Source organism: Sorex araneus, chromosome 2, assembly GCF_027595985.1.
Source record: "Sorex araneus isolate mSorAra2 chromosome 2, mSorAra2.pri, whole genome shotgun sequence".
In the NCBI taxonomy this organism is placed as follows: Eukaryota; Metazoa; Chordata; class Mammalia; order Eulipotyphla; family Soricidae; genus Sorex; species Sorex araneus.
In genome coordinates, this window is record NC_073303.1 from 121,146,736 (window position 1) to 121,169,656 (window position 22,921).

Consider the following 22,921-nt stretch of genomic DNA (forward strand, 5'->3'; position numbering starts at 1 on the left):
TCCTCAACTTACCATAGTTGGACTTTGAATTTTTCAACTTCATAGTATGAGAGTAGTTGATACCATAGAAATCAGACTATTAGGCATTCCCATGATGAAGGGCAGTGAACTATAGTTTTCAGTCAGTGTTTTCAACCTACGATGGGTTTACTTGCATGTACACCCCTTATGGAAGAAGCAGGAGATCAATAGTTTCATAGTCTGGGGTTTTCAGTTCATTTTCATGTAAGTTGTGTCAATAAGGTGCATATAAAGGACAATTTATCCCTTGACTGATCTGTCTTCGTGCTTCTACAGCCATTCAGGATTATTTGAAACCTATATTTTTTTTATCACAAAGCTTAATTCTGTAGAACTTCATTTATATTGTAGGAAAAAAAAGTATTCCAAACTTCTCCAACAATCTGGAATTTTATTCCATCCATATACATGCATAGTAACAACATTTGTTGAGAAATTATTTCTATCAGAAGTAGAACATTATCTCTGCGATCACCAGGTGCAGTATTGCTACTCTTATATTTAAATAGATCTTAATATGAATTAAATTCATACTTGCAGCATTGAGTTTAGGGTTTTGATTTAGACTGTGCCTTTCAAAAGATAAAACTGATTAATACTACCTCATTACTTACAATACTGCTTCCAGTAATTTTGTTCATTCTTTATAAAGTATTGCATTTAACAGCAAAGGTTTAAAAATTGGAACAGCTGCATCAGCGAAAGAAAATACAAGTACTATACAAGAAAAAAATTGCCATCTTCATTTAACATACATGTTTAAGATTAAGAAAATGGACAAACATACGGCTACATACAAATGCAAAGCCTAGTGACTAAGGGACTGTATCTGCTAAAATATAACGTGCAAATGGAGCCTGATTATCCCAGAATTGAAATCTTAAGGCGAACTTAGAGCACGTGTATTTAGAACATCTTTGCAAGTTATATTTTAGCATAATACATATATCTGCAACAGCATATAAGAAGAAATCAAGATACACGAGTGCTTTTGAAGCTATTTCTAAAATGCTTTTCTGTATTGTTTGTGACTAGTTTCTTTAAAAGCTACTATACAGTGCAAACCATATGTGCTACACAATAACTATACAATAACATTACAAATGACTTTAATATAAAGTTTTTAAATAAAAAATAACATAACCACAGCTATGAATACTGCTGGTAAAATAAATTAATTTTTCTTTTTTGGAAAATGGCACCAATAATACACTTGACTAATAGACTGTCATGAAATTACACCTTAGAGTCTTCAATTTAGCCATAATGAATGAGCTCCTGATTGCCCAGATGTAATTCGAACAGCGTTTGTTTTTGTTTTGTTTCTGGACTGGGGAGAACGACATACTAAACACTGGTACCAAAGGAGGTTGCAGTTGGGAGGTGGCGTGTTAGGGGTGAGGGTAGGAGGGGGGGAAACTGATGTCTATTGATGATCTCATTTGACGTGTTCTGCAGCATGTGATGAACAATAAAACTTCTTGTGAGTGATAAAGTTTGAAAGGTTGTTGAACTGGATGTCACACAGCCGGCAGTATTTGCCACTGGTGGGAGCCTGGGTGGAGCCATTGACCCCTTTGGTGACGCTAGACAACTGTTCCTCGGCCGCCGAGGTGATTCCCGGGGAGACATTCTCATTGGCCGCTAAGGGGGTCTCAGCCATCCACGAGGGGGACTTGTGCCCATCTTCCTGCGGCGGGTTCTGGGAAAGGTTCTCCTGCGGGGGGTTGGCGGCTGGTCTCTCTTCGGGCTTCAGCCCCCCGTTGACGATGACCATGCCTCTGTTTTTGGGCAACAAGGGCAGCGAATCCTTCTTGGGCACGGTGCACCCGTTGGCGGAGGCTTGGCCTTTGGGAGATTCATTCTCTGCATTGGTGCTCTGCTCCAGATCGGCGTTGTGGATGACGAGGGAGCCGGAAATATAATCGCTGGGCTTGATCCCGTAGTAGGGCGAGAGCTGCTCGGCGCCTTTGGCCTTCTTGATGGCTCCAGGGTAAAGGCATTGCGGGAGGAACAAATGTTTGTTTTCTTCTTTCGTGGCGATGAGCTGGGCCGCCTCGCTGAAGACCTTCAGGCCCTGCAGGGTGGCGAGGTGGGAGGAGAATAAGTTGCCGTTGGGGGAAGGCTGCTTCAAATTCCCGTTTTTCTCGCACTTGATGAGGCTGCGGTCGTAGCTGGCCTCGGGGCTGTTGCGTTCGCTCTCCGGATTGGGGAACGCTTTGCCGTCGAGCTGCGGCGGCGGTGGCGGCGCCAGGTCGTTCCTCTGATGGGCCGTGACCGGGCAGAAATTCTGCTTGTGGGCCAGGTAATTCTCCACCTTGTTGAAGCTGATCTTGCACACGGTGCACTCGTGGTAGTCCAGCGGCCTTTTGGGGGACGCGCTCGTCCGCTCCGTCTGGGATAAGCACTTTTTGCTGAGGTCGATGGGCACGTCCATCTCTAAGCAGGCGACGCTGGGGTGGGCGGCATCCCCTTTGACCACTGGCACGCACTTGTTGATGCTCAGAGACGTTTCCAAGTGCTTGGAGACGATTCCCGGGAAGATATCACACCTCGGGTGGTAGCAGTCGCCCAGCCCTTCCGGCGGCTCTTGGGTGGACGTGCACGGGCTGTTGAGGTTGGCCACGTCCAGGAATCGCTGCTGGACCAGCGGGGGCCTCTGCTCCTGCTCGGGCAGGCACATGTCGTACATCTTCCTCCGCTTGCGGGTGCGCATGGTCCTCTGCACGGCGGGGACCTTGTTGGAAGCCGACCTCTTGAGCGGCGGGTCGTGGCGGGTGGCGCAGTAATACTGTTTGTGCACCATGTAAGTCTCGTGCCGGCTGAAGGTGATGTTGCAAGCCTCGCAGGTGGTCTTATTGGGGTCGCTCTCCCCATCCACCAAGGGCACGCTGGGGGGCTTCACATCCACGGGCTTCCCGTTGATTTTCTCGTCACCGCTGCTATTGGGCACGGAGAGCTTCTTAGCTTGAGCGACAAAATCTTTGTCGTGGCCCTTCCCGTTGGGCCCAATTAAATCCAGGACCGCCGAGGAGTTGAGGCAGGAGGTGGGCAGCAGCGGATTGTCCGCGTCAGCAGAATGAGCGGCGGGGTTGAGGAGGCTCAGGGAGGTCTGGCCCGTGTTGGGACTCACGGCCTCTGGCATTTTCTCCGACACACCGGGGAACTCGGGGGACTTGGCCATCTGCTGCCATCGGCTGCTGCAGTAATGTTTTTTGTGCACTAGATAATTATCCAAATTATTGAACGTTATGTTACACTCAAAACAAGTGGCCCCCTTGGGCATGAGAGGGCTGTAAATGACGGGCGGGTAGCTGCTGCTGCCGTGCCGCAGCCGCCTGTGGACCAGCTCGGACATCTTGGCTAAGATCTCGGATGCTTGGGGGACCATGGTGATATCCTGGGGGAACGCAAACTGAGACAGGAAGGGTCCCACGGGGAACGAGGGCCCCATGTTCGGCTGGACGGGAGAGGACGCCAGGCGGGGACTCGAGGGCTCAGACTTGATTTTCGTGTAGGAAAAGCTCTGCTTGTTGGCAGCGGGAGGGATGTCTGGTCTCTGGCTGGTGAGAAAGAGAGGCGTCTTTTTCTCACACTTGTCCAACTCTGTGTCCGAGCTGGCGTCCTTAGTCTGCATGGCCTTTTGGCCCACAGCCGAGAGGTCGCCTCTAGCCAGGAGGTCTGGGGCGGGCTGCAGGCTGTCCTCGGTGGCATTTGGCGAGTGCTCCAAGTCACTCTCTCTGGTCAGTTTGCCACCGGGCACGTGGAGCTCCTGGTGCTGCAGCAGCTCCCGCTGCGTCTGGAAGCCGAAGTGGCAGTGGCTGCACCGGAAGGCGGCTTGAGTGAGATGGGAGAACAGGTGTTGGTGGAAGCTGATCACGGAATCGGCCGTATAGCTACACACGGTGCATTTGAGGCTGGCCCCGGGGGGCAGGCAGTCTTCCATTTTCACTCCTGGAGAGACAGACAAAAGAAGAGCACTGAAGACCATGCATGCTAGGGCCCTAAGACTAAGCCCCTTTCCTAAAGCATCTTGTCTTCAGAGCAGCAGGATCGAAAGTTTCCAGAATCTCAATGGTGATGCTCATCCTCCCCCTTCCCCCAACCCCAGATATGTTTTGTCGTGTGTGATAATAGTATCAGCACTTTATGGTGGACTGGAGCGATAGCACAGCAGGTAGGGCGTTTGCCTTGCATATGCCGACCAGGGTTTGATTCCTCTGTCCCTCTCAGAGAGCCCGGCAAGCTATCAAGAGTATCTTGCCTGAGTGGCAGAGCCTGGCAAGCTACCCATGGCATATTTGATATGCCAAAAACAGTAACAAGTCTCACAATGGAGACATTACTGGTGTCCGCTCGAGCAAATCAATGAACAGTGGGATAACAGTGCTACAGTGCTACAGTGTTTTGTGGTATTCAAAGCGCTTGGATAGCTCTCAATGAATGCATCATACTCAGACAGACACCATTTCCTCAGCCTTACAGGTTGGGAGACAAAATCAAAGATGTTATGAAAACTGATTTTGGTAACAGACATTCAGAGATGGACCCATGTCCAGATCTCAGATTTTACCATGTTACACCAATAACCTACTCATGACAGTGCTAGGCTCACATTGGGAAGTGTGTGAAGTCTTTGACTTGCTATTCATCATCTGTAAGCAAATGAAATAATTTTCAGTGCATTAAACTAGACTTTTGTTTTGTAAATTTAATTTATTTATTGTTTTGGCTACACCTGACTGTGTTCAGGGCTTGCTCCTGGCTCTGTGCTCTGGTATTGGTCCTCGTGGGCTTAGGGGACATTCTGGATTATAGGGGATCAAACCTGGCTCAGCTGCATACAAGACAAACACCCCGCTCACTTTACTATTTCTTTAGTCCCTACATTAGATTCTTCTGTTCAAAATAATCCAATAGAAAACATTTCGTAAGGTGTTCAATAACTTCCAACTTGACCTTCTGTATAAAAGCTATTCTGATTCGTTGGTTTTGCCACAGTTTATTTCTGTCCAGAGCTGATCTTTAACTGCTAGTCACTAGCACACTAATAGAGCTTCTTAGGCTGCATTGGTGGCAAGGGATTACCACTTGTTTCTAAGTATCTTGAAAATCCTCACTGAATGTGGTGGGTAAACATCACTAAGGTTTCCTTTCGTTCCTCAGTTCTTGGCATCTGGTTAAATCAGACTTGGCACAACCTCCTCACACTCCAAAATGAAAGTTTTCCTGTTTATTTATAAGCTAAAAATATGGCATAGAAACCCCAGTCCTGTTGTGGGGAAAGAGGATTTTGTATCCATTTCCCCTGAGCCTTTCTGATGGTCATACTCCCATTTAGGTCTTGAGATGTCCTTTGTCTTTTGTCCTTTTGTCTTTGTTTTGTGAATAAGCTTCCCCTGCATGCTCCCCTCTAGAAAACAGTTCATTTGGAGGGAAAGGAAAGGAATCGGTAGAAGGGAGATTTCCTACTATTGTAGGTTCAAAGATAAAAATGGGCATTGCTCTCAAATGTTGGAGGGGGGACTAGGTTTTACAAACTCATACCTATTTTGGATTTTAATTATTTACCTCAAGTAAAAGCACAGAAAGTGTTACCTACAGATATCCTGCAGAATTAATGGTATAGGTGCTAAAAAATGGTGATTACCAAACCTTGGTCTGCCCCATTCAAGCATGTCTCTGCACATTCTATTTACTTCCATTCTTAAATACATAGTCTTATACTACAAAATTAACAATAATTGGTTATATAATTCCAAAATAAATACGAATTGTTGGCACTTGCTATTAAGAATGGGCTTTTAAAAAATTGGTTTTCAGCCTAATTTTTCTTAAGATATGTTAAAAACAATGTACTAATTTTTTTAAGTCATAAAAATTAACTAAGCTGTTATGAAGCAGGCAGTGGAAGGCAAGAGCATTTTATAGATCCATATTTAAAAATTAATCTCTCTCAAGAGTGATTGTAATTGGATCTATCAAAATAACAGCTTTATTTCAACTCAGCAAATACTTATTTTTAAGGGCCTACTATTTATTCCCTGCCATGTGGGAAACAGTATGGTCAGTTTCCAAGATCAGTTGACACGTAAATCAATGAATATTAATGACAATACATAAAGACTAGCAAGGTTTTCTAAGATTCTGTCGTTTTTCCTTTAGTTGAATAAAAAATTAGAATGATTCTATTTGAAATCTGAGCCCTCTATTGTTAGAAAAGAATTATACCTAGGTCCTTGGAGTAGAATATACTGACTGAAAGTGACAGAGATGAGAGAAAGCAGTAGATCCACTGAGCTTCATTTTGATTTTGATGGACACATCTGGCATGGCAGACAGACAATGATGCAGATGCATGCATAAATATGTGCAGACATAGAAAAAGTGAGTCTTCAGGAACAAAAGGAGAAGCAAGAGAAGACTTACCGCTGTGTGAATTCAGGTGCATTTCCAGAGCACGGGCATTGGAAAAGCTCTTGGTGCATTGCGGGAAAGGGCACAAGCTGGAAATAGGAGGGGCACTGTCTTCATTTTCTTCTGACACGGGGGCAGCTTCTCTTTGCCTCCCACTGCAATAATACATCAAGTGGGCTTGCAGATTCCGCTCACTCCTATACCAGATGCCACAAGACTTGCAAGGGAATATATCTTCTGCAGACAAAGACACAGGGACATATTAGCCACTGTCCATTTGGAGCCAACCCTGAGGAAAGCCAGCACTTGGTTCAATTTTTCCCAGAGCCTGCTCTCAGGGGTGAGTTAGACAATCAGACCGTGAGGAGGCCAGGCTTGGGTGCTGCTTCCCCAGACTGGAGGAAGCTTTTAAGTAAGTGGCACACTCCAGGCAATTTACCTCCCTGCAGACTCTTGAGAAGCTGGGACTGTTGGAGACTCTAGCTTTTATTTTGGTAACATGATATTTAGGGTTTAGGAACATAACTTGCAGTTTGTAAAGAGCAGCATAAATTGGTTTATCTGATTGATTAAAAGGAAAGGATTTAGAGAAGGAGAGGGACAGATATAGAAAGACTACATTCATTTGTGGGATATTAAAAAAAAAAACCAACAGTATGAAACTAATATCCAAGGCCAGGGAAAATGGGCCGGGAGGCCAGGAGGATTAGTCAATGGTTGGAAATGATCAAAGGGGCATGGGGAGTGGAGGGTATTAAGATAGAGGAGGGTTCATTATGACAACATTAGTTGGAAATGATCAGTCTGGCCAAGAACTGAGCATTCAAAGTAGGTAAAGGGATATACATGATAACCTTTCAGCATCTTTGTTGTAAACCACAATGCCTAAAATTAGAGAGAGAAAGAGAGAGTGAGAAAGAGAAAAAGAGAGATCCCTGCCATAGAGGCAGACTGGGGTAGGGGGTGGTTGGGGGTTGGGAGGGAAACTCAGACATTGGTGCTGGAAAGTTACACTTGTGGAGGAATTGGTGTAGGAACATTGTATGACTGAAACCCAATCACAAACAGCTTGGTAATGCTCTACCTCACGGTGATTCAATAAATAAAACATTAATATTAAAAAAGGAAGGGATCTAATGGTTGTATTGCAGTTAGTTTTAATGTCAAGTTTTGACATCATTTGTTCAATTGATATATTAATGAGAGCAGGTCAGACTCTGTGGTGATGGGATACATGTAAATAGTCATGAAAAGAGGTAGGGAGAGAGAACAGAGCTCTGTGTTTGCCTTGCAAACAGCCAACTCCAGTTCCGTCCCTGGCGCAATGATCCCCAGAGTCCTACCAGGAGTGAGCCCTGAGCACAGATCCAGGAGTAAATCCTGAGTAGAGCCAGGTGTGTCCCCCAAACCAAACCAAGCCTCCAGAATCATTAAAGTCTTCTGGAATTAATAAGCAGCAATGTGAGAACTGTGCAAGAACATAAGATCTCTTGGATGGATGGGTCTGAAGGGCGCTATGGGCCTGAAAGAAAGATGTTAGACTAGTGCGAGAACTCAGATAGAGGCCAGAGGAGAAGGGTAGAGGCAGATTTTGAGGGAAGATGTTGCCAGGCCTTAGGTGAGTTGGGCAGGATGGACATGAGTCAGTTGGAAAGAGAGAGCAGCCTCCCCTGAGCAGCCAGCTGGGAGTTGCTTCAATAGTGCTCAGGCTAGGTGGATGCTGGAAACTGAGAGAAGGAGGTTGTCCAGGGCAGAGATAAACTATCAAAAGCCGTGATGGTTTTTTTTTTTGGGGGGGGCGGCAAGATTGAAAAGAATTGAAGTAACATTATAGTATTATCTGGTTTCCAGTGTGCATCATGGAAAATCAACATGAGTACAGACATTAAGTTGGGTGCTCAAAGTTCAATTCTCTCCATCCCCCAGATGTTAATTTTGGGGACTGGTTAGAGGGCCTGCTTCTCTTGTGTGAGGCCCTGGAATCAATCCTGCTATCACAAAAGAAAGAAGATTGGGTTTCAGTGGCCACACGTGTGCGGCCTCACCGCAGCTGCACCAGCATGATTCCAGAGGCCAGCTAAACTACTTTTGGTACCGGCAGCTCCTTGCAGAAGTGTCTGCAGACTGAGAACTAAGCCGCAGCCCCATGCCTGCCCAGGAGGGGAAAGGTTTTTCTCTCGTATCTTTTCCTTGCCCCGGTGGGGGGTGGGGGGGAGAAGGGCGTGGCGACTGCTATATTATGAGGACGACAAATGAGAGATACAAGCTTGCAATGATCCAATTTCCGGAAGAAATTTCCCTGGACTTAGTTGCTAAAATACAGAAATATAAAACCACATGGCCACTATCACAGCTGCGTGACCTCATATCTCTTCACAGCAAGTCTGACTCTAGTGGGGAACTCTTAGCAATAATAGTGATTTTTTTTGAAATATTGAATGTAACCAAAGTAAAGAGAAAGCAAAATGAAATTTATCAGTTACACAGGCGGGGGTGGGGGGGAATGGGAGGTATACTGGGTTTTTTTTTTTGGTGGTGGAATATGTGCACTGGTGAAGGGATGGTTGTTTCAGCATTGTATAACTGAGACTTAAGCCTGAAAACATTGTAATTTTCCACATGCTGATTCAATAAAATAAAAAAAAAAAAGAAGATTTGGTTTTCTTCTTTATCAAGACCCAAATGAAAAAACAAAGAGAAGCATTTGTAGAATCATGGCAGTGGAGCCCTGTGTGCGAAGGAGCCCTGTGTGGAAGTCAGACATGACTGGGAGGAGGAAGGACAGATTCTAAGCAATATGTGAGGGGCTTGGGGATGTATCTATGAGTCATGCCATCTTTCTTATGTTGCACTGTGACTCAAAGACCCTCATGGAAAACTTCTCTATGTGTGTCTCTTCCTCTGTCCCCCTCACAGAGGAAGAACTAGCTCATGTCACAAACGTGAGTGGCCTGGGATGGAAACCTACCGTCAATCTGCTTCTATAATGCCTTAGTGGCAAAGGGGCACTGATGAAGACAGTGATGTGGAAGAACTAGATGGGAAATTGGACAAAAAATGGGGTTTTCCCCAGGATGCTTGGTGGCACTGCTATGCCAGGGATGTGGCATTCATCTCCCCGAGGAGGAGCAGATAACAGGTGACAAGTGTGTCTAGTGCCCATACCAGTCAGACACTGGACTGTGCAAACTCAATACTTAGGTAGTGAAAGGGGGCACTGATCAGAGTGAAGCCAGATGACACGTTCTCTGGTAATTCTCCAGACAAAGGCCAGGGTCTATGGTGACATCATCTAGATGGCTCTGGTATTTCTGTACAAAGTACAGAAGGACATGGGAAAGGTGATCACAGGGATAGAAAAGGTGTCAGACATAGCTGGTCTTGTGCCTATTTACTTTGTAGTTGCTTGAAGAACCCAATTCAGGAAGATTGGACAGAAGTTGATAAGGAGAGAAGCAAGAACCAAAGGCTAATGAGGGAGAACTAGAAGCAACAAGTACAGTATAGAATTTCAAAATGAAATAATTTCAGAGTAGGAGACTAGTACTATTTTTTACTGAGTCCACCCCACCCAAGTGAGTTATACTGATACTACTCAGGGGGTCACATAATTTATTCTGTAAGGCATTTATTTAAATGCAGAATGAGTTCCACTGGTTAGGCAATTTCAGAATGAGAATGAAGCTGAGTTATTTGGGATTAATGGCTATCTTGCTACAAGAAAGCAAACAGTATAATCACAATTAAAATGAACACTGGAGTTTCATGAAAGTATAAAGGCATTGCTGGTGTCCCTGCTAACAAAATCCTTTTGCCAAGGAAGGAAGAAAGGAAGAAAGGAAGGAAGGAAGGAAGGAAGGAAGGAAGGAAGGAAGGAAGGAAGGAAGGAAGGAAGAGAAAGGAAGAAAGGAAGGAAGGAAGGAAGAGAAAGGAAGAAAGGAAGGAAGGAAGGAAAGAAGGAAAGAAAAAAGAAGAAAATAAAGGAAAGAATGAAGGAAGGAAGAAATAAAGAAAGGAAGAAAGGAAGGAAGAAATAAAAGAGAATTTACATTAAGAAAATTTGACAATATGAGTTTAGGTTGATGGGGAGCTTGATTGAATACTTAGATGGGAAGTTATTTCAGACATATTTAAAAATCTCTTTAAAGGTCAATTTTTTCAAGAACATAATTACTGTAAAATATTTATTTTTAAAAATAAAGACAATTGTAATCTCGAGATGTATTTTCTAATCATTCATTATGAGGGATTTAGAAGGACATATAGAAGTAATAATTCCTATAAAATTAAAATAAATTAGACAAAGACAATTTTGTATGATAATTCATACATTTCTGTATTAATTCTGTAGGATTTCCTTATATGTGTAAGATATAGAAAGAAAGAAATGAACAGAACAAAATCAAAGCAAAAAATAAATGATAAAAACAAAATATTGGTGGGTGACTAGATGGGAAGGAGAAAGTGGGTAGATAAAATGAGTAAAAGGGGATTAAGAATTATGGGGGTGGATGAAAACTCAACTGTGGGTGGTGATCATAATATGGTGTATATGAATATTAAGCTACAATACAGTCAATTCAAAAACAATACATGTGTTCAACAAATGTTCCTTCAATACAAAATTGAAAGTTCTTTTTCATTTAGTTTTAGCTTGAGAACCTATTCTGTTCTTAAGATATGGTTGTAACTTATGTTTACTCACAGAGCTGGATCAAAGCAGAACTGCCTCGAACTCAGATCTGGGCACCAGGCAGATAACTTAAAGGACTGGAGTATAAGTTTGCATGTGGAAGAATCAGATTTGATCCTTGACACCACATGGTTCACCAGTTACCACTAGGAGTAACCACCAAACACAGACCTGGAAGTGGGCCCAGCCAGACATCTATTCTTGGTGCCCAGAAACAAAAATAACAACCCCCCCAAACATATTTAACTGAGTTGTGTGTGTATATGATATATAATATCATGTAAATGTATGTGTGTGTATACACAGACACATACACACACATAAGTATATTCTGGAGACTCAGCCCTATGTAATCCTGACTACTTATTTTCTGTCATGTAACATTTCATTCTGTGTATTAAAGGGCTATAAAAGCAGGTTTGTAATCATCTGAACAACATATAATCACAAAGGTTTACTTGTCAGGGCATATTTTAAATTTCACCATAAATATTATTCTAACCTTTGTGCATTTTTTTTTCTTAATTGTCTTAATATTCTCAGATAGCTTGATTTATCCAGGTTACCTTCCTTTCAGTCTCTGAACTTGTTAAAATGTGAGTTGCGCCCATTATCTTGGGAAGCTTTTAACTCTAGCACCCTTACAGAGAGCCCAGATCCTTCTGCTGTCTGAGCATGAATAGAGATGGTGGGTTTCTTCTAGCTCAGTAGCCTTGGTTGTTGCACAACTCATTGAGGATGTCATATTTTGTGTGTGACATTCAGGAATCCAATCTGAAGTGAATGCATTTAAGTGTTCCTTTTATATCCCCTTAAAGTTTGCGAGATGATAAAATGAAATCACAATACAGGAGGAGAAAGTCTGTCCCTAGCTGCCTGTCAGTAGGCAGTTATTTCTCCCCCACAAATACCCATCACCACTACAAAGCTATTGTACCAGGCGATTGCACTCAGCACTTACTATTGACAATAGCTGTAGGCAAAATAGAAGCCATGGCAGCTTGCTGCGGAAGCAGCTGAATTGAGTCCAGCAGGCGCGCGGGGTACATCCCTTCTGTAAGAGTCATCTGACTGGCAGCTTGTAGCCTTGAGTCAAAATCCACCACAAAGGCAATTAGCTCTTCACCCTCCGAGATGGTCTTCGTCGTTGTGCACCAAAGCTGACCTCCTATTAAGAAGAAAAGAGGAAGAGAAAGACAGCGCTGACACAGAGTGCGTGAGTCTGCGGAACACTGGACTGATGTCAATAGCATCTCCTCCTGTCTTCACAGCTATTCACGCGGGTGGAGTGTTGGATCAAGACAGCAGCTGGACTCCTGCTCCCTCCTAGGTGAAAGCTACATTCCTTGCTATTAAATGAAGTGTGATGGGGACCAGTAGAAGCAGACGACTCAAAAGCAAGAGTAGATGTCATTTGCAGAGAACTCTGTCAACCTTCTGGGCTTGCCTTAATCACTAATCAAGCAATTAACATGCTATAGTTCCTAAGCGTAGACTTGGAGACTGATCCAACTTCAGATCTTTAGACTTTGGAAGATGTCAATCTCTCTCTCTCTCTCTCTCTCTCTCTCTCTCTCTCTCTCTCTCTCTCTCTCTCTCTCTCTCTCTCTCTCTCTCTCTCTCCCTCTCTCCCCCTCTCTCTCCTCCCCTAATCTTTGTTTCTCTTTATTTCTCTCTCCAAAACAATGAATACTTTTTATCAGATCAATTCCAGAGCATAAAACTCCAAAACAGGTCAATCCAAACTCCTGAATCTAGAAAGTGACCATGAACTGCTGGTTCATCTTACTCTCTCTGTGCAGACTGCCATTTGTTTTGGCTCACTGATCTTTACTCTATAGAATATTCCTTATAATGCGTCTTTCTTTATCTCCATTTACCCTGATTGAACTTCCTGGAAAGAAGATACACCAAAGATCCTTTTCAAAAAGGCTTATTTAAATAAAGATTTGTTTAAATGAAAAGAGCCCTTTCTTCAAACACTGAGATATACCCTGGCTCTGTGCTTCAAATAAGCACGTGAGGTGCATTAAAAAGAAAATTAACTACGCAAGTACATTTTCTAATGTATTGGAATGCGATAGCGAATGCTCATTTATTTCACATGTTTAGACAGGCAGAGCACTTATATTTTGTTATCTATACTCTCAGACCTAGATACATATCCTATACAGTTATGCCTGAAATAATGTGGCATACTTGATATGCTATAAAGCTTTTTTTCTCATTGTGTGTATACTGCAACACTATATATTGTACTCATTAGGCAAGCAGAAATTGTACCCATTCTGATAAGTAATATTGCTCTGTTTATCTTTCAGCATAACTGTCTTTTTAACTACACTTCATTTCCCCTCCCCCCCTCAAAGGGATCATCATTTTTAAACAACTGCTGGTCAAAATCTGGTGCAAAAGATACTAAGAGCATTTGATGTGGTAGACTCTGGCCTCTTAGCGAAACTCGGGAGGGTCCTTGAAACCAACTGATTAAATGTGAACGTTAAGCAAATAACACACCACTGGGGAGACGACATGTTTGTGAAAAGATAAAGGGAAGATTATAGATCTCAAACATGTGTGAACATTTCAAAGTAAAACATAAATGCATAGACGTGAGAAAAGTTTCTCATTTTCCCTTAGACACCAACAAATCTAAGAGTGTGACAAGATAGAAATGCATATTCCCACGAGCATGCACTGTATTTATTTATAGTTACAAATGGAACTAGATTCACTGTCGGATCAGAAATGCGCACTGAAAAGTGCTCTGTGGTTCTGGTTGTACTGCTTCCTCCAGGAAGGCGCCCAGACTGCTGTGCCACCTTTGAGTTGCAGGAAGGGCCCAACCACTCAGAGATAGAGAGATAATCCTCAGGGATACAGTTTATTAAGTGTCATGGAGATGTGGGGAACCAAAGAGAACGCAAAATGCTAATGAAGTTACCACTTAACCAGTTCTCATTACAGGGCAAGGGAATAAAATAACTCATGATACCTGTTCTTAGACTTTAAAACAAAACAATCCAATCAATCAACTTCACCAATATTGTGTATGAAAAGAAAAGTGAGCCAAAGTAACTTTTCTGAGGCCAGAGAGAATTTTTCTGGGGCCAGAGAGCTCAGAGGGCGGAACACATGTTTTGCCTATGGGAGGCCTGGATCCGTTCCTAGCAGGTATGGTCCCTCAAATACTGCCATCAATGAACCCCAATATTTTTGTATGTCATTAAACAGCCTAGAAGCAGTTGTAATGCATTATATGTATAGAGAGATACATATGTATACATAGACACATACATTTATTCATGTAAGTGTTAATGTGTATATATAAAATAATATATACATATATACATATACAAAATAATATTTAGACATAACCTATAGTGTTTATTTTTGACATACTTGGCAGAGTTTTATATTTCATTATCTTTATCATTTTATCTCATTTTGTGGTTCCAACAGAGCACATCCTCTTAAAAGGCTGAATTAGATTGAAAAGGTACTTTTTACGCTTGATGAGGAAGTCAGTTGTCACAGGATTTAATCTTCCCAATCTTTCACTCATCATCCATTCACCAGACTCTGCTCAGGGACAGGCTGGGTGCTCTCGTTTCACCCAATGGCTCTACAATTCCAGCTACACACCCACACAGAGACTCCAGGATCCCACATAGTGGGGGGCTTTCTACATGCAAGAGAAAATTGGAGAGACAGAATAAGTGCCATCTCTTGGGAGAGTCAGGAATGCATTCGATGTGACTTTTCATTACAAGAAAAGTATTTGATTTTACTTTATTTTATTTTGATTTGTTTCCATACCCAAGGATGCTAGGGAGTCTCTCTTCGGTGGTACTCAGGGGACCAAGGGGTGCAGAGGATTGAACAGCATTGGCTGCCTGCAAGGTAAATGTCTTAACCCTTCTACTCACTCTCTAGCCTTCAAAGTGACTTTTTGATCAGCCCATCAAGAATAAAAATCTTAGCTAGCTATTCTACCTTCTTAATCAAAGAAAAGCATGTGGTTAATAGCCCCCTGAATGTTTTTATAATTATCATACATAGCTACACTTTTGACATCTTTGGAAAAAAAGGAGTTATCTTTTAGCCTTCCTCTTATTTAAGCACTTATAAATATCATATTCATCACACCTGAAATAAACTAAATTCTCATTTAGGGGAGAGTATGGAATTTATTTTTCAGATGTAAAGGGTTTATATTAGGATAATAATAAGGACATTTACAGGTATTTTACCCAGTTAGTAACTGGAATCATTTCCAGCATCCTAAATGAGGTTGAGAAGACAGGAGAGTTCATTTCCAAGTCTACTGTTTTTGAGTTAGGATAAACCTGATTCATTAAGAAGCTCTCCTAGTACAGAAAAATGCTAAATCCCATTGAGTTTTGGTTATTTTGATATCTTCCTTGAACCTTTAGAAAGTCATGTTAAATTAAATATACCATTTGCAAAAAGACAAATGTATGATTCTATGTATCTGAGGTACTTAGGGTATTCAAAATCAGAGACAAAAAGCATAGTGGTCATCAGAGCCTGGGGGTGGGAAGAAATGTTGAGTCACTGTTGAATGGGCATGTATTTCAGTTCTGTGGAGAATAATTCTGGAGCTTGTTGTTGTGAGAGTTGTATGCTAATATGAATGTACAATGCCTCTGAACTGTACACTTAAAAAAGATGAAGGCAGGGCTAGAGAGATAGCCAGAGAGATAGGGGAGGGGTTCTGGAACTTGTCTTGAGTGTGGCTGACCAGTGAATCCTGAGCACTGGATATGGTGCCCCGCCACCTCAAAACCACTAGAGGTGAGACCTAATTATAGAGCCAAAAATAAGATGTGGACACAACTCCCCTCCCACAGATGGTTAAGGCTCTATATTTTACAATATGTATATTAATTTATCATAGAAAATTGAAAAAATATTTTTTTTCACTTACAGAATTCAGTAAATTGGAGGCCAGAATACAGTATAGTTACTAAGGCACTTGCCTTGCATGAGGACGGCCCAGGTTCTATCCATGACGACCTATATGGTCCCCAAGTGATTTCTGAGCTCAGAGCCAGGAGCAAGCCCTGAGTACTACTGAGTGTGCCTGCCCCATCACACACACACACAAACACACACACACAATAAATAAATAAATAAACAAACAAACAAGAAAAACCAAAATAAAAAATTCCACTATGAGTCTAGCAATTTACATACTTTTGGAGGCCATGGCTATAAAGAAAATATGACTTCCATAAAGTTTATTTTACATGAAATTGCTTCTGAGAAAACAAAGTAAGGTTGGTTTCCTAGCAAAATAATTTCACAAACTGCCATCTTTAAGCTGGATCTCTGAAGGAGTAAGATTGCTGTAGAGATGGGTTGCATTTGACCTCAACGACTACCTTCACTGGCTGGAGTTTGGGTAACTAAATGGATCTGGAAATTGTGAGTAATGGAATTTCTGCTACCTTGCTGTCTGGGTAATGGCCTGGGTGTCAATGTGCCAATAGAAGGGTCTTATCAAATCTTGAAGGTAACAGATTCTGAATGGACTTAAGTGAATTTTCTGGTGGCTTTCCTATGTGGTAGTATGTTTACTTATTGCTCTCTTCCACATTCTATTTAAACCCAAAACCAATAAATAAAGCAGTTCATACTAATGGCATAGCACTCTCTGTAGCACTGTTGTCCCATTATGTGTCGATTTGCTTGAGCGGGCACCGGTAACGTCTCCATTGTGAGACTTGTTGTTACTTGATTTGGCATATCCAATATGCCATGGGTAGCTTGCCAGGCTCTGCCATGCAGACAGGATACTCTTGGTAGCTTGCCGGGCTCTCCGAGAGGGACGGAGGAATCAAACCCGGGTCGGCCGCGTGCAAGGCAAAATGCCCTACCCGCTGTACTATCGCTCCAGTCTGACTAATAGCATACTGATATCAAAATAGAATTATTCAAAACGGTTGCATACGCACACTATTTATAAGGTTATATAATCATAAATATAGGTAATATATATGAGGCTAACAGAGGTTTAACTAATAAAACTTGCAATGTTCTTTGCATAACCATTCAAGAAAGCAAAATAATTTACTTTTAGAGATTGCATGTTAGTAATGAAGGACAACTAGCAACCAGGAAATTTCTTTGTCCTCAGTGGAAAGATGAACGAGAAAGAGCATCTGACTGGTGGGAAGAGACATTAATTCTAATCCTAGCTTGATTATTAGCTGCTATGTGATCTTGGTAAATTGCTTTACCTACATCATTTCAAATTATAGCCTTAGGCTAGATACCCTCTAGATTATTATCATCAAGTTATGATCAATTGTTTAAGCTTCTATGACCAAGAATAATAATCAGCCATTTGTTAAGTGATTATACTATATGCAAAAAACTTTGCATACACTATGTTAAGTTCTCCCAAGAAAGCTGTGAGATATCTTGAATTTATTCCAGTTTTACTGGGACTATGAGACTAGAGGTGCGGGGAGATTGTGTGTATTCACACTCTAAAGGAAAACAAAAAGAAGAGTAGAAGAGAAGAAGATCGACACAAAACAATTTGATACTGGATTCCATTTGGAAAACCTTGCATACCTAATAGTGCCATCTGGTGTTCAGGAGGCCAACTGCATGGCCTCTTTGATGACCTGTGTGAGTAAATAGCACCGTTCTTGCTGTAGGGAAGAAACAGGGCTATGACTCATTGGTACAGCATATGCTTTGCATGTGTGAGGCTGTGGGTTTAATCGCCTGAACCACACACACACACACACACACACACACACACACACACACACACACACACACCCCGCACAATCAAAAACACAAAAACAAACTCTCCCTTCCTTCCTCCACCAGCCCCTGTTAACCAAACTAGCTAAATACATAAATTTACATAGTAATTATATATGTACATTTATTAGATACATAGTTATAATCTTATGAATAATGTCTACACTTGTGGCGTGCTCTAGCGAGTAGGGCATTTGCCTTGCACACGGCCAACCTGGGTTTGATTCCTCCGTCCCTCTTGAAGAGACTGGCAAGCTGCCGAGAATATCTCACCAGCACAGCAGAGCCTGGCAAGCTACCCATGATGTATTCGATATGCCCAAAACAGTAACAACAAGTCTCACAATAGAGACGTTACTGGTGTTCACTCAAGCAAATTGATGAACAACGGATGGCAGTGATGACAGTGATGACAGTGATACAGTGATACATAAATAATGACTATAGCTAACACTTAAAAAGCACTTACTGTGTGCCAGGTATCTGTTCTAAGCATTTCACACACATTAAACCCATTTACTATTATTAATTATGACTGTGGCAATAGGGAAATAGCAATTCCTCATTTAAATTGCGTGTTGAGTTAAAGAGCATCCAAATTCTATTTACCAGAGAGCACTGGCTGAGGATCATGATTGCACATGCATTCACTGGAGGAGCACTTAATCAGCACTGATTTCTAGGCCCAACCAAAGAGCAATCACATCAAAATCACTGGGAGTGAAGTTTTTTCCTTAGCATTAAAAAAAAAAAAATCTCCAGAAAGTTTATGGTACCTCTACACTTTCCCACTGGTGTAAGTGAGCTGCAGCCTGTACAGGGGGGGGAAATGAGTGAGAGTCTCTCAATAAGGTCTCCTAAACATTTTGTAAGAGATGGTCAGACAACTAAGTAGAGAAATATACATTCTGAAACTCAAAACATGCATTAGCAGACAGCATGGACTTGCCTCTTACCTCTAGTATTGAAAGGAAATGTGGGAATGATGAGTGAAGGTGAAGGAAAGGGGATAAAGGATGATGTCCTGTCATCGTTCAACTGAACAGGACAGTTGGGAACTTCGTAACTCAATGACGTATGCCTGAATTGGCGATATGCAAATCTTTATTATTGTGAAGGTATGTAACTAATTTCAAATGATCAGAACTACTGTCTCTCCCCCAAACTGCTAAAGGTCAGGAGTAAATGTCATCTTTCAACTGAGTAGAACTCATAATTTAGTAAATTGGTAAATTATATTTGGATTGGCCATGCCTCTTTACGACTGTGAAGGTATGTAACTTAGAGCAAAGGATCAGAGCTACTATAACTCCCCCAAACTGTTCAAAATCATTTTGTGCAAAACAGAGCAAAAAAAAATCATATTCCTCCCTCCTGCATGGGTATGAAATCTTTATCAAATGACAGGCACTGAGGTAGCTATCTGATACTTTTCTGGTTTCAACCAAACAGGAAGGTTATTTTAGGATTCTCTCTTTGTCTGTCTCTTCGAATACAACTGTCTTTTCTCTCTCTCTCTCTCCCTCCCTCTCTCTCTCTCTCTCTCTCTCTGTCTCTCTCTCTCTCCCTTTTCTACCCCCACATTCTACTCCCTTCACACATAAAGAAATACGTTCAAGGTTCCATAGAAAGTAATAATCACTTAGACCTCGACGTTCTGGAAGAACCATGGGCTTGCTGTTCTAAGTAGTGTATTTATGATCAAGGTTCTTGTAGAAACAGATAAGGTTCCTAACAGGAAGCTTATACATTTTTCTCATAATTGCTGTCAAAACTGCAATGAAGTGTACTACAAGTTTTGTTAATAAAGAATAAAGTCACAGTTCAAACTCGAGTATATTTTGGAAATTCACGCTCCTCTTACTAGAAGCTGTGGCCTTAAATATCTCCCCATCCTGCCAAATTTTTCACTTGCACTTTTTATTATTTATGAAATCAGTGTCTGCGCAATGTCATGCAGACCTCTGCTGATAAACTCTAATTAAGATTAAGACAAGCCTTTTGGAAAGGATCCCATCATTAGCAAACATGATAAACACAAAAATACTCCCTACTTGTCAACCAGGAGCAATTCAGTAACCTAACAGTATTATCTGTTGCTAGGTTACAGAGCTGACAAAGCTTCAATTATATTGTTCCACCATACCTATAGAGTTCTGTATAAGCAAAATGTATCCAGTATAAAAGCGTTTAACTTCATCCACGCTATCTGCAATTCATGGATTTTTACAATGGCAAAAATCAGGTTAATAATTACATAGCATGCTGAAAAATCTTCTCCATGTGCTATGTCTCTACGTGGTTCTTTCTAATTTATCTGTGTGATTGATAGTCGCTGGCTTTGTAAAAAAAAAATAAGGATATGCAAGCAACGTGAAGCTGTAAACCTTGAGAAGAACCATTGCCTGGGTTCATCAAGATACGGAGCTAAGCTCAGCATAAATATATACAGCAAATTGAAGCAATTAAATCACATTTAGATTTTGTATTACCATGCCCAAATATGAAGAAGGACAACAGCTTCAAGCAAGCAGATAGGGGAATATTTAAAACTTTATTTTAAGCTAAAAATTAATAAAATAAAATTAAAACCACATACATCTAACAATAAAAAAATAGAGGAGATACAAGATTGGTGGTTTACCATAATAATTTTTTTCTAATGCATTTTCTAATGACATTTGTAATTTGACTACATAGCATTAAATAACTAAATCTTACTTCTCTGTATTAGACCAGAGAATCTTGGTGGGTGGGGGGATCAATAAAGCTGTCACCAGAATTACAGATCTTTGATGACAATAACAAAGAACATGTAAGAAGAGAAAGTCTATGTGAATCAGACCTGCATGATTATTGTACCACAAGTGATTTGTGTGTATGTGTTGACTTTCATGAAAATTTGGAGGAAAAGCTAATTATGCAGAAGTAAATGAACATTTTAAGTAGTTTTGGCCCAAAAACATTCTCTATTGTCTACTGTGTTCCTCCAGCACTTTGATTTCTTAAGATACATGGTGATATTTCAACATAAATATCCATCTGTGTCCTGCACCAGAGTCTCCGAAGAAAATCAATAAATGATCAGAGTTTAGTTAATCAAAGGTTTTCAGAGAAAACCATTGGTCTGTAGAGAAAAACCATGATACTTTTTAGGAACACTTAAGTAAATTCTTGGAGGAAATAATGGTGATTTCTCTCTCTTTCTCTCTCTCTCTCTTTTCCCCTCCCTCTCTCTCTCACACACACAAATATCTATGGAAGTCCAGGGAACAGAGGAACCTGTTTGAACATAACTTCTCTTACTTTAACTAAATAATTTGGAAGTGGGACATGATGTTGGTTGGTGGAATTTAAATTTTTAACCACTGGGAGGTGATTGGTCAGAATCATTGGCAACATACTAAAGAATCTCAGCATTTAAACCCGGTGTGTGTCAGTTGTGCCTAGGTTTCAGGATTGAAACATGAACACTGTCCCAATATCTATACGTAGCCACATTGTTTCATACCGATGGTTGAGTGTATTCAGACCCAATACTGTTGAAATTCTTGACAGTGGAGTAGTACACGGAATAGAACTTATAAATTATGTGTGCCCCTTCTTTGAAAACCGCTGTGGAGGTTTCTTTGTGCCTTGGCAAATACAGTAGGAATATGAGGCATTGTGAGAATCCTCCTGCACTGCACCTGATAAAAGAATAAAGAGCTGTGACATATTCTTAAAACAATAGAGGAATTAAAGGGAAACAATGGACCAGCTGCTTCATTAATACAATCAAAAGGGAACCCAGCACAGAGGCGTCCAGATAATTAAGCACTACTCTTTTAGACCTCTTTTCTATAAGAAAATTGCTTAAAATGTATTAACTACTTTATAGTTGTTAGATAGATCTGTGTGCTTGTTTATTTAGCGTTGATTAATGCCTTTTTTCCCCTGTATGCTGCAGCCACATGCCAACTCATAGTTTACAATAGTTTTTTGAATAAAATAGAGTGAGAATAATTGATAAGGATCTGTACCATACACAGCAATAAATCAAAAGCATTTGCAAAAGGTCTTTTCTGGTTTTAAATAATCTTTAGCATTTTTCATTTGTACTTATGGTCAATGCAAGGCCTCCGGGGGCGTCCAAGTTTCCTAGGCTGACATTCCAGGCATCTTTTCATAGAATGTTCTAGCAGTTTCTGGGATAGAAGTGGAGCGGGGAAATGGGGGTGGGGAGAAATCAGACCTGACAGTCTACTCTAGACTGTGCCTTTGGAATTGGGGCCAAAGGAGAATATTGATATATAAAATTTTTCATTACTTTTTCTAACGACGAGAAATGGACCTAGAGAAGAACTACTTGCCAAATGTGCTATTTATTCTTCATTAACTTGATTACAGAAAACGAGGGGGGACCTTTTTATGCTCTTTATGTTAAAACACAATTTGCCATGTAAGATAGCAAGGCTTTCTTCAGCTCCTCTGTAGGCAGTCTTTCCTCTGATGTCAATAGAATATTTAATTGCTTAAGAAGTGGAAAATTGGGAACTGAATATTGTGAGTTGAATGTTGAAATGGGGATAAAACCTACAGGCTTTCTCCCCTGATTTTTTTTTAAGAAGACTGTGACAACCCAGTGTTAAAACCTTACAGAATCATAAGGTCAGTTTAAGCAAACTTTATTCTAACCTGATTATTTTTAGCATAATAATTGAGAAAAAGAATAAGAATTTGCAGGAACCCAGGCAAAAAATGCACAGAAATACTACTCATATTTCTGGGATACAAAAGAGGGGACTGGAGTAATAGCAAAAGGCATCTGCTTTGCAAGCTTATGGTATTGAATTCAAACCCCTGGGTTGCTACATGTCCCACAAGTGATTCCTGGCAGTTATTTTCTCTGTGTTCCTTGGTGACACAAACAATTTCCCAACTATATGTATTTTGTGAGAACCACAAAAAGGGATGTAAACCCCCAACTCAAGATGTGCAAGGACC

At 41.2% G+C, this 22,921-nt stretch overlaps 1 protein-coding gene across 2 annotated transcripts in view; it reads right to left on the reverse strand.

Annotated features, from left to right (window-relative positions):
• Positions 1–392: 392 nt before the first annotated feature.
• The window catches only part of ZFPM2 (zinc finger protein, FOG family member 2), a 514,333-nt gene continuing 491,804 nt past the window's right edge, over positions 393–22,921 (reverse strand). For both annotated transcript variants that reach the window (XM_055127716.1, XM_055127715.1), the window contains 3 exons: positions 12,093–12,299; positions 6,451–6,675; positions 393–3,975 (listed from right to left, as the gene is read on the reverse strand). In XM_055127716.1, the coding sequence (XP_054983691.1) occupies positions 1,460–3,975; positions 6,451–6,675; positions 12,093–12,299 (2,948 nt within the window). In that variant the 3' untranslated portion in view covers positions 393–1,459. The remainder of the gene's footprint in view (positions 3,976–6,450; positions 6,676–12,092; positions 12,300–22,921) is intronic.